The following is a 12,444-nucleotide window of genomic DNA, read 5'->3' as shown; positions in this document are numbered from 1 at the left end:
TGAGAAGGAGCATAAGTCAATTATAATTATTGAAGTTGTCAACTAACTTTATCTACAAAAATCCGACTTCCACCTCAAAACAGATCCGTCCTGGTCTATTTAGCTGTATCACTATTTTGTAGAAAATAATATATTATATAATCTTGTTTTTTTTTCAGGGGTAAGTTTAGTTGGGATGGCAGAAGCACTAGGCTTGGCGGATCGATGTGGTATCTCAACAAAAGACGTTCTAAAAATCTTCAATCTAACAGATCTTTCATCCGATTATTTGTCCAACAAGGCGGAAAGCATGATGAACAAAGGTTACGACAAACAAGTTCATCAAGCCCTCAAACACATGCAGACCAATCTGCGGTTGGTGTTAGATATGTCAGAGGATTTTAAACAACCACTGCTGATGACCTCCACAGCAAACGAACTGTACAAACATGCCAGAAGGTTGGGCTGCGATGACCGTGATGTCTCTTGTGTCTACATCAGGACGAAGCTCTAAATGATGTTTCATTATTCACATATTTTTATAGTTTACATTGTTTTTTATACCATGTTTTGTATGGAAGGTTTTGTAACACAAACAACTTTAATTTCATTTCTTTTGAAATAATTTTAAAATTAGTTTGAATGAGATAAATAATTATTTTATGTATAAGACGTGGAAAACTATGTTTTCTAAAATTTCCTCTTAGTTTTTTAACGTAAGGCACCTTTCTGAAGTTTTTTTATTTATGGATACAATTACAAGCATTGCAGCAATCAAACTACAAAAAATTCGACGCCACTTTAATAAACTTTTTGGAGAGAACCTTATGAGACAATAGACGGAGAGGCGGCGCCGAAAAATCTCTCTGAATTTACTAAAGCTAGTTTTTCACAGTTGATTACTGTGATTGTGTAGAGAAACATACTGCGGTCGGTCAATCGAAACGTAGAACAGGTGGTACTGACAGCTTGTCAAAGTTGCTTACCTGCTGAAGTAATTAAATCCATTTACTAAAGCTGAAAATCAGTACACACATTCCAAATTGAATATAAATAAAAGTTATTATAGTCGGCCAGCTGTATGGCGGGACAGATCCGGTCGGTCGGCCCCAATGAATGTACAGGGTTATTCACTATATTTTGATCCCCCTCTAAACTGCTTTATTTACAGAATTAGAAAAAAATGTAAAATACAAAACTTATTCAATTTTTAAATTATGATTTTTTGACATATATCTCGTACTAGTGACGTCATCCATTTTCATTTAAAGACATAGTCGATTACGTCATTAAGCCGAAATGGATGACGTCACTAGTACGACATATATGTCAAAAAATCATAATTTAAAAATTGAATAAGTTTTGTATTTTACATTTTTTTCTAATTCTGTAAATAAAGCAGTTTAGAGGGGGGTCAAAATATAGTGAATAACCTTGTACATTCATTTTGGCCGACCGACCGGCTCTGTCCCGTCATACAGCTGACCGACTATAATAACTTTTATTTATATTCAATTTAGAATGTGTGTACTGATTTTCAGCCTTAGTAAATGGATTTAATTACCTCCGCAGGTAAGCAACTTTGAAAACCTGTCAGTACCACCTGTTCGCTTGACCGACCGCAGTATGTTTCTCTACACAATCACAGTAATCAACTGTGAAATAACTAGCTTTAGTAAATTCAGAGAAATTTTTCAACGCTGCCTCTTGGACTACAACGTGTATAATTTTTTAAGGGGACTTTTAGTTTCTAAATTTAAAAAACTGAATTTTTAAATTTTTCTAAAAAAAAAACTATTATATTTTTGGTTACAATTTTTTTATACAGTGTTATAAAGGTTTCGAAGTTTACAAAAAAATTTTTTTGCACTTTAGTTGATTTTCACTACTGCAGGGGCGGCTTCCAAAAGATGCATTTTAATTTAGGAGACACTTTTATGCTTTCCTGTAACAGTTTTTTTTCAATTCCAACGGGATTCAATTTATGAGACTTACAAATAATAAGTAAACTTTTAAAAGGTTATTTTTATATTTTCATGGCTTCTATGCGCGATTTTTTGTAAAGATAGAAACAACATCTGTTTTGGGGGTGAATTTACCCCATTACTAAAAAGGTGGGGATTTTTGTTTAACTTTTTATATAGGTTTATTTAGTAGTCGTATACAGTGAGCACGTAAAGGTTGGAATAAATTCATTTTCTCGAGAATGGACGATTTTGGAAAAAAATCCCGAAACAGGTCACTTTTTATTTTTAAATTGCGACTTTTCCCATTCTCGTATTCATAGGTCTTTCAAATCCTGGTTAATACTATTAAACCATCCTTTCTACGTGTCCCAACCAACTCAGGCGTTTACTTCGTATTTCTTTTATGATTGTCGGTCTATTAAAAATTCTATTTATTTCGTGGTTCATTTTTATACGCCATTTCCCATTTTCCTGTATAGGTGTATATATTTTCCTTAAAATTTTTCTTTTCCATCTAAGAAGTTGTTCCACTTGTTTAGTAGTCATAGTCCATGTTTCTGATGCATACATTACTACATGTCTCATAATTGTTATGTGTATTTTTACTTTTGAATTAATAGATACTAATTTCGACTTTATGATATTCTGTAGGCTGTAGGTAGAAGCATTTGTTTCCAAGTGAAATTGCGCTGTTACCTCATCACTGTTTTTATTTCCTTTTGTAACTAATGATCCTAAATATTTGAAAGGGTTTAATCTTGTCAAGATATATGAGTGCCTTTCATTTGTACTTTTTCCCGAGTTGTTTTGAAGTACTTTGTCTTTGAGACATTAACTTCTAGATTCTAGACCCATAGTATGTGCTGCTTCTTTAAAATATGTATAAATCTTTTCTAGGTCTTTTAATGTCCAGCTGATTAGTAAATTTTGAGAAAAGTATTTTTACTGTAGTTTTAGGAATAAAATTTATTTTTCACTAATCAACGATATCTGGTGCATATTGGGTGCCCTTACTGTCCAGAAAAAGCTGTAAATGTTCGTTCAAAGCTTTTTCATAATTCTTCCCTCTTGTGATATGTCGCTACTTACTGTCCAGGAAAAGCTGTAAATGTTCGTTCAAAGCTTTTTCATAATTCTTCCCTCTTGTGATATGTCGCTACTCCTTCTATTGGCTTGAGCAACACGAGCTTCATCGATATTTTCCGACCATCTCGTTGCTATTTGTCCAATTTTTATTCCCATAATATGCATGGAACGCATCATTAGATATTAATTTTTTTTTTTCGAGGAACTAGGTAATTTAGAATTGTTTTCCGCAATAAACTGATTACCTTTACATTGTGTTTTAATATCATGCTTATTTCGATGTGTCCACTTACTTCGACTGCCTTTTAAATAACCTCCAGATCCAATTTTTAGGAGTGTTAGAACCCAACTGTCGAATTGCAGCTGCACAGGTCAGGCGTCTCGCGCGTTGTTTAATACAAACGAGTTTCAGCTCAGGTATGTACCGTGTAATGCAGCTAGAACTTCGTTTCCATTTCGAATTTGTCAATAAAATTTTAGGACAGTATTTATATGATACTAATTGATGATTTTACCTAAAAGACAAAAATCGATTTTTTTAATTCAGAAAGAAAAAGTCCCCTTAAATGATTCAATAGGAAGGTAGAAAGTCTGTTAAAATATCGACATAATTAATTAATCATGTCAGGGCTTACATCAAACTTATATTTTTTTATCATCCAATCAGTTTTTCTTATTTTTCCTTCACTAACCTTGTTCTTTAGCCCACAATGTAGTGCCCTATGTCGTAGCTGGGTCTCAGCGATTTTTCAGAATTTGCCTTTTATTTTCATTAGATTGGGCCACACAATACACTTCAACTTTTCTGTTTTTATTCGTACGCATTTTCTTCTATTTTTAGGTTCATATCGTATGTTCTGTTTGGTCACCTGTTTTAATTCATTCTTTCCACGTATCCGTATTGCATGATTTGTCAAGTTATTTGTTGGTGATCTCGTGTTACTCCTATCAACACTCTAGTCTCTGTTTCTTATATGCACACATTTTTCCAGCTCTTCTATAGTTTCAGCGTTTTCTGTATTTTTCTTATTAGTGTTTTTATACGTTCTATAGTGGATCTACATATTTCTAATTTTGTTGAAGTATTGGTTAATAAAGTATTAAATTTAGTTTTTCTTTTATTTTCACTTTTCCTTTCCATATTGGACTCTGTATATCCTATTTAACATATCTGTATAAATACGCATTTAAAGAAAAGATCAAGAGAAGAAAAGTTGTGAAAGGTGGCTGAAAAACATTCTACCAGTTTAAGGATTTTGTATTCTAGAGTCTCAGATCGGGTATAAAGTCTTTTATGACAATAATTCAGATTAGTATACAGTGTGGGCCAAAGAAAACAGTCCACCTCGATATTTTGCAGTATTTATTAGAATTTAAGGAAATGAAGGAACAGGTCGATTTTTGATCTAAGAGGGACACATTTTTAAGGTACATACATCTGTCATTTGTCAACCCCTTCCTTTCCACTTCCCCCACCCCTTATTTTTAAATAGGGAATAGGGGTCGTGTGCTAGCTCATTTGAAAGGTTATCCTATTCTCAATTCAGTAATATTAACATTGACATAATTATTTATACAGGGTGTCCAAGAAAAATTATTTTGAATTAAATTAATTGACACAAAAAGAAGAATGTAATTTATTTAACTCAAAATACATTCTACTGCTGACAGAAAACAGAAAAAATGTTTACATATTTGATAAATAAACATTGTTGCTTAAATTCAATATTCAACCTACCAAGAGGCAGATGGGTGGCAGTTTGAATATTGAAATTAAGCGAACAGTAATGTTTATTTATCAAAAAACATTTTTTTCTGTTTTGTTACGGCAGTAGAATGTATTTTGAATTAAATAAATTACATACATTCTTCTTTTTGTGTCGATTAATTTAATTAAAATATTTTTTCTTGGACACCCTGTATAAATAATTATGTTAATGTTCAGATTACTGAATAGAGAATTGAATAACCTTTCAAATGAGCTAGCACACGACCCCTATTCCCTATTTAAAAATAAGGGGTGGGGGAAGTGGAAGGGAGGGGGTTGACAAATGACAGATGTATGTACCGTAAAAATGTGTCCCCCTTAGATCAAAAATCGACCTGTTTCTTCATTTCCTTAAAATCTAATAAATACTGCCAAATATCGAGATGAACTGTTTTCTTTGGCCCACACTGTATTTGGATCGAAAAAAAAATTTGAACATAAATTTGATCTTTTACTTTTTTGCTTTTCATTTGTCTGTCCGTCCGTCTTAGTTTACTGCAGATACATAAAAACGGATTCTGCTTCAGAATTGAAACTTATGGAAACTGGATGTTTATATTCTTTGTTAGAAAAACGTTAGACAGGAACCTATCCTCGCCGTATTTCCTACTTTAGTTGTTGTCATTCTGCTTATATGATCGTTCCATTTCTCTTGCTTACCCATACCTTGATATTTTCCACCTGGCATCTCCGTCGTATATCTGTACTTCTAGCTCTGTCCCATAGATTATTATTATTATTACCATCATCCATTTTTTTTATGGTATTTATCTCTGCTGTATCTAGCATTCGTTTTGTCCTTTATGTTAGGTCTTGTTTCTGCCCCGTATGTTATTATCGCTGTAATGGCTGTTTTGTAACTTCTGCTATAATTTCTTTCTCGATATTTTTATTTCTTCATATTGTTTCATTCAGCAACCTGCGGCTCTGGTTGCTCTATTCACTTCATCTTCCACTTCTGTTTTGAGCTCTCCCTAGCTAGATAGTGTGTTCCCTAGATATTTAACCTTAGTATATGATGTTATAACCATGTGTTTTGTGGGGAGATTGTCATGTTAAATTTTCTGGCAGTTATATTTAATGGCAGCTAATCTTTAAAGCTCAACGTAGGTGGCGCTAGTGTAGTTGGAGGTCACGTCAACTGTCCAAATCTATATATTTCTAAGTAAAGATTGCATTTATTTCGCTTTGTGAAATTAATTTTACAAAATAAGATGCCTCAGTGTTGTCATGTACCTTTGTGCTCATCTATAACATCAGGACAAAGGATTCCCAAAGAAAATCTGATGAGAAAAAAGTGGATTGTAGCAATAAGAAGGGATAAATATGTGCCGACAATAAATGCACGTATCTGCAATAGATATTTTGTTGAAACAGATTACGTATTGCTCCTGAAATCGACTGCAAAAATATAAATAGATACTATTTCTTTGTCTTTTATTTTTTTGACATTATACACATTAAGATTATCCATATTGTTTATAAATGGTATTTTTCAGCCAAGGCTGGAACCATATTTGTCAAAAAACTCTTTGTCTTTCGGGATTATTTCATATGAATTAAATCATTATTTCTACTTATACCGGGTGGTGAATTGGAAAACGCGCCATAGGAAACTCAATGTAAAATTCTAAATTGTTGAATTCCTGCTTCCCTAATTATTTTACATCAAAAGTCATGAGAAACCATTTGTAGAGGATTAAAATCTGTATTAAAAACAAAAGTTAAAATTGTTCTACGATTTAAACAGAGTCCAAAATTTCGAAAAATAGAATACATTTGCCATACCTAAGTAAGTGCGTAAAAGTAAGGCCACACGTTACTATTTCTGAGAGTACGCAAACTATTGACTGAATAAAACATCTTTATTATTACTACTTTTTCCTCAACTGAGGATATCCTTTAGAATTTATTGTTTTTAAACAATAAAAACGATAAAATAAAAATGCTGACAGTTCAAAATATTATTAATATAATAATTTGATTGTTACCGAAGGCAACCCTATACACATTCTTGCACTGTGTGTGGCCTACATTTGGCAAATACTTTGATACAATTTATTATATTTTACAAAATTTTGGAATGTGTTTAATTCGTAGAACAATTTTAAAAATTGTTTTCAATAAAGATTTCAATCCTCTACAAATAGTTTCTCATGTCTTTTGATGTAGAATAATTACGGAAGCAGGAATTCAACAGTTTAGAATTTTACATTGAGTTTCCTATGGCCCGTTTTCCATTTCACCACCCTGTATAAATACATCTCAATATCTTTTGTTGTCCAAAATTGATGACAAAAGCACAGAGCTCACGACTAGTGACTAACATCTGAGTTTGTATCTACTTGATAATAGTAATTTGAATTAGATTTCAAACATAATTAATCATTTTTCATTTCTAAGTATGGTAAACTGTCCGAAGTAATCACTGAATTTGTTATTGAATAGGAACACTTAACTTTTAGCACAGTAGTTAGTGATCCCACAAGTCCCTCAGGAGAAGCAGCTCAAGGGATGGTCTAATAGTCTAATGAAATGAAAAGTCCACAAATAATGACATGCTTAGTATTTGCCTCCTCGTAGGCACGGATAGCCATTTTTCATATTTCTTACCCCAACCTGTTGCGCTAGAGCTTTTTGTTCAATTTTATGCAAGATTTAGGTTCAGTAGTAATTTTACAAAAGGTTTTATATTTTTTTTTTATCTGTCATGTGAATAACTTTTTTCCAGTAATTCTCGCATTTTTTCTCAATTCGCTTTTCAACTCAAAATTAGTCCAAGATCCGTATTTTCTGCCATAATTTATTAAATCGCAATAGTTCAAATAAAAATACCATATAAGCTTAAAGAACTGTCAAAATGTGTTGACGTTGATCTCCAACTACACTAGCGTCGCCAAGCGGGAGCAACGGCGTACATAGCTGCCATAGGGCTTTTCATTCACAGTCATTTGTTTCGAGCTTCTGTCATGTGTCACAATATTAATATACAGTGCGTCCATAAAGTAACGCATAAATTAATTATTTCGTAAACCGGCGACTTTAAGGAAAAATCCCGAAACGGCTTTTTATTTTTAAATTACGATTTTTTTGGCATATATATCATACTAGTGACGTCATCCATCTGGGCGTGATGACGTAATTGATGGTTTTTTTAAATGAGAATAGGGGTCATGTGATAGCTCATTTGAAAGGGTATTTAATTCTCTATACTCTATTCACTAATATAAACACTAAAATAAATATTTATACAGGGTGTCCAAAAAAATTGTTTAAATGAAATTAATTGACACAACAAAAATAAATGTATATAATTTGTTTGATTCTAGATACATTTTATGGACTTCTCTCAGGAAACATAAAAATGGTTAATTTGAAAAAATAAACATTGATTTTCGCTTAAACATAATGTTCAAATTTCCAAGAGGTAGGTGGGTGGCAGCTTTAACATTGAATTTACGCGAAAAGCAATATTTATTTGTCAAATAAACATGTTTTTCCTGTTTTCTGATAACCATAAAACGTATTCTGAATTAAATAAATTACATACATTTTTCGTTTTGTCTCAATTAATATAATTAAAAGAGCATTGTTTGGACACGCTGTATAAATAATTATGTTAATGTTTATACTAGTGAAAAGAGAATTGAATACCCTTTTAAATGAGCTATCACATGACTCCTATTCTCATTTAAAAAAATCATCGATTACGTCAAAGTCCAGATGGATGACGTCACTAGTATAATATATAAGCCAAAAAATTGTATATTAAAAGTAAAAATCGACCTGTTTCGAGATTTTTCCTTAAAGTCGCCGGCTTACGAAATAATGAATTTATGCGTTACTTTATGGACGTCATGCGTCACACGTTATTGGTATATCCAATGATACAAACCAAAGACATATGACGTAAATATAATATTATTATGTGAAAAATGACAGAAGCTCGAAACAAATGACAATCGATGAAAAGCCCTATTGGCACAGCATACGTTGCAAATCATATTCACTTCACATCTGATTCCTACTGAGTCTTCTGTATAGCAGGTTATTGTAAGTTGTTTTCCAATTTGGTACCCTTATTTAGTTCTTATTTTTTTTATTATTTCATGATCAGGTTAAACCAGTGGTTCCCAACCTTTTATATCTGGCGACTCACCTTCTCATGTTTTTTCATATTCGCGACCCATCCCTCACCGATGACGTTACGCTATTTTGTACTCTGTACGCCACTCAGCTACTGTAAGAGCCACACCGCGACTCACCTGAAATCTGTCCGCGACCCACCGGTTGGGAAACGCTGGTTAAACAATAGAGCACTCAGGGAATCCCACATCCCACTGTCTTGTTATCTTCACTGAGTATAAGTTTTATTGTGTTGTTTTGGTAGATATTTTCCATTGTTTTCATAGTTGTTAGAGGTATCTGTCCTGCTTATAATAAATGGGTAACGTCCTTTAATTTAACCCTGTCAAATTCCTTCTTAAGGTCCACGAAACATAAATATATCGTCGGTCGGTGCATGATCTTCCCGACATTTCAATTCCCCTTCCTCCAGCTTCTTCCTTCTCCCTTGTGGTGTCCACTTCAAAATCTGTTTAGGGATCCTGTCATCTGTCATGCTCTGTACATGGCCGTACCTTATTATTTGTTTTGTTTTTATTTCATCAATTATTATTGGATGTGGTACTCCTATCATTTCTCGTATTCTCTCATTTGGTATCCGATCTCTTCTTGATTTGCCTGATGATCTTCTCCAGAAGTCTATTTCTGTTCCTAGTAACATTTTCTTCGTTCTTTGTTTCAGTGGCCAAACTTCACTGCCATATGTGATTACACTTATAAGTATGTTACTGTATATGAGCTGTTTGTTCGCTTTATACAGGGTGTTTCATTAACAATTGACCATATCGTAACTGAAGAAATACGAAGCACAAAATACGAAGATTTTACCCAAAACACTTACATAAAATATTCTCCATACCGAGATACAGAGTGTTTTATTACAAATATTCTAAAATGATTTTAGCCCATGGTTAAAGCACCTTTTAATATTTTTTGTTCAAACTTGACACACAATTTACACATGCTAGCGTACTTTAACTAGTCTTACAAGATAATTTTCTGCTGTTACCAGAGGCTATATATAAGGATATATGAAGAGCAGAAATTCCAAACGTTCTAAGTGCCTTTCGCTATTTTTGTCAGGAAAGGAAAAAAACTGTCTAAGTCATAGGTCGCGTGCTTTGAACATTGTCATTCTTTAGGTAGGCAACACACCACGCTTAACAGGGGTTTGGCACTTGTAACGCTTTAGGTCTATTGGCGATGGCACATAGAACATATTTAACAGAAATATCTTATTTTGAAAAAAATGGCACTTAGAACGTTTGGAAGTTCCACTCTTCATATACTTCCTTTTCCCCCCTTACAATCTACGCCACTGTCTTAATAATCATTTCAGCATGTTTTTTATTCTTCGTTACTTTTTACGTAAATATCACCGTATGTCTCAATGCGATATAGTAAGTAGTTTTCAAGTTATTTGCGTTTTAATGTAATGGATTCAATAAGATTATGTATTTTAAACACATAATCTTATTGAATGTAGTTTAAAGTAGCCTACATAGTTTTATGGAATCCATTATCTTTAAACGCAAATAACTTGAAAACTACTTACATTATCGCAATGAGACAAAAGGATGATGTTTATGTAAAAAGTAACAAGGAATCAAAAAACATGCTGAAATGATTATTACGAGAGTGGCGTAGATTGTGAGGGGGAAAAGGGGGCGAGAATGAAGTATATATCACTACAGCACGCCTCTGGTAACAGGGGAAAACTATCTTTTAAGACTAGTTAAAGTACCCTAACATGTGTAAACTGTGTGTCAACTTTGAACAAAAAATATTAAAAGGTGCTTGAAAAATATCATTTTAGAATATTTGTAATAAAACACTCTGTATCTCGATAAGGAGGAATATTTTATTTAAGTGTTTTGGGTTTTTTAAAATCTTCGTATTTTGTGCTAAGGTTCTCCAGTTACAATATGGACAATTGTTAATGAAACACCCTGTATATTGTTTGTTCCCACCGTTTGTAGTTGGTGTGTGACGACATTGATAAAACAATGACAGTGACCTAGAAGAAAAAACAACCTAAGACAGAGGAGCATGCAAAATGGAAACTCAAGAGGTGGTAACAGCCGCAAAGTTTTCTGTTTTAGAATTTTGTCCCACATATCAGAATCAGTCATGACTTTTTCTGTGATAATAGATTTGGCAGCTTGTATTTGATGTCTAACGTACAAAGTAGAAACGTCATCCCTTGAGGAAAACTATCACTCTTGAGGAATGGTTTTTCTTACGTAATTAAGGTTTTCTGTAGTACAAATTCTTCCATACAAGTTTATTAATCTAGTAATATAATTTTTATAAATATTAGTTTAAGAACAAACCTAATTTTTATAACATAAGCCATTTGTTTCTTTATTGTTTATATAAGCAGAATGCATTGTTTAGTGCCTGTACAAAAACTATAGTTTAGATTTATCTGAAGGAATAAGTGCAAGTGCAGTTTTATAGTGTTTTTGCAATCTCAGGGGACTAATAAAATTGGAGAAGCAGGCAGTTTCAGGTGTGGGTGCCTTGGTGTCGTATGTCTATATTTTTTTAATAGTGACAGGTTGTCAGTCTACATTAAATGTTTGCAAAATATATTGTATATCTACAAAATATTTATAAATTAGCCCATCGTTGTTTTTTCATATGGTAAAAATATTTTTTTATTAATATTTAAGATTTAACCTCAAATAAATTCCTATTATGTATTACAATTAAAACCCAGTTTTTTCATTGTAATAAGTAATTTTAATAAAGATTGTAATTTTAAGAACTCTGCAACCATTTCTCCAGTAAAAATCATTTTGTAAAAATGAATTTATCTTCAGATTTTCAGAGTTAAAAATTGTATAAGAATCGGCAAAACATTTTTAGTGGCAGTCTCTATTAAAATATATTTTTGTTTGAGGCACCCATGCTGTAAATTTGCTTAAAATTTTGATTTATTACTGTGTCCCAATTGCGAAAAAATTATAAGTTTTTCGATGAAAAACTTTTTATTTTATTAGTGTTTTATATCATAATAAATTGTATTTGATCTGAATAGATAAATAAAAGTATAATTCACGTCATTTTGTTATATTTTCTAACAACGAACGTTAAAAATTACTGGATGACACAATAATGTAATCTAATGGATATTCGAAGGTAGTATAATTCATAAACAAAGAAAAATACAATGAAATAGGTAAAGAAATCCGAGAAAGAATTAAAAGTAGCAAAAGACCGATTGCTACAAGAATCCTGTTTAGAAATTGAGAAACTGGAGCAACGACAGGACAGCTCCCATTTGCATAAAAAAAGTAAAAGATTGAACAGGCAAAATCAAAAATTTATAGGCAAAAGATTCAAATAGAATAAAAATTAAAAAAGTAAGTTATCAATCGAAGTAGCACAGAAATGACAATAAATATCGTTGCCATACCACCAGATTGACAACAGGTTCTTTGGTTACACCTCCTGAGATTTAACCAGAGTATTATGCAGCTGCTGCATTTTCGTGTTGCAAAGAAATTGAAAACG

General features: G+C 32.4%; 1 protein-coding gene across 2 annotated transcripts in view; it reads left to right on the top strand.

Annotated features, from left to right (window-relative positions):
* Positions 1-11,993, top strand: part of LOC114331953 (cytokine-like nuclear factor N-PAC) — a 167,261-nt gene extending 155,268 nt beyond the window's left edge. For both annotated transcript variants that reach the window (XM_028281644.2, XM_028281643.2), the window contains one exon: positions 159-11,993. In XM_028281644.2, coding sequence (XP_028137445.1) covers positions 159-493 — 335 coding nt within the window. In that variant the 3' untranslated portion in view covers positions 494-11,993. The remainder of the gene's footprint in view (positions 1-158) is intronic.
* Positions 11,994-12,444: the final 451 nt, after the last annotated feature.

Source organism: Diabrotica virgifera, chromosome 3 (assembly GCF_917563875.1).
Source record: "Diabrotica virgifera virgifera chromosome 3, PGI_DIABVI_V3a".
NCBI lineage: Eukaryota > Metazoa > Arthropoda > Insecta > Coleoptera > Chrysomelidae > Diabrotica > Diabrotica virgifera.
Note: the sequence above shows the minus strand (reverse complement) of the source record. Positions and strands in the feature narration are given on the sequence as shown.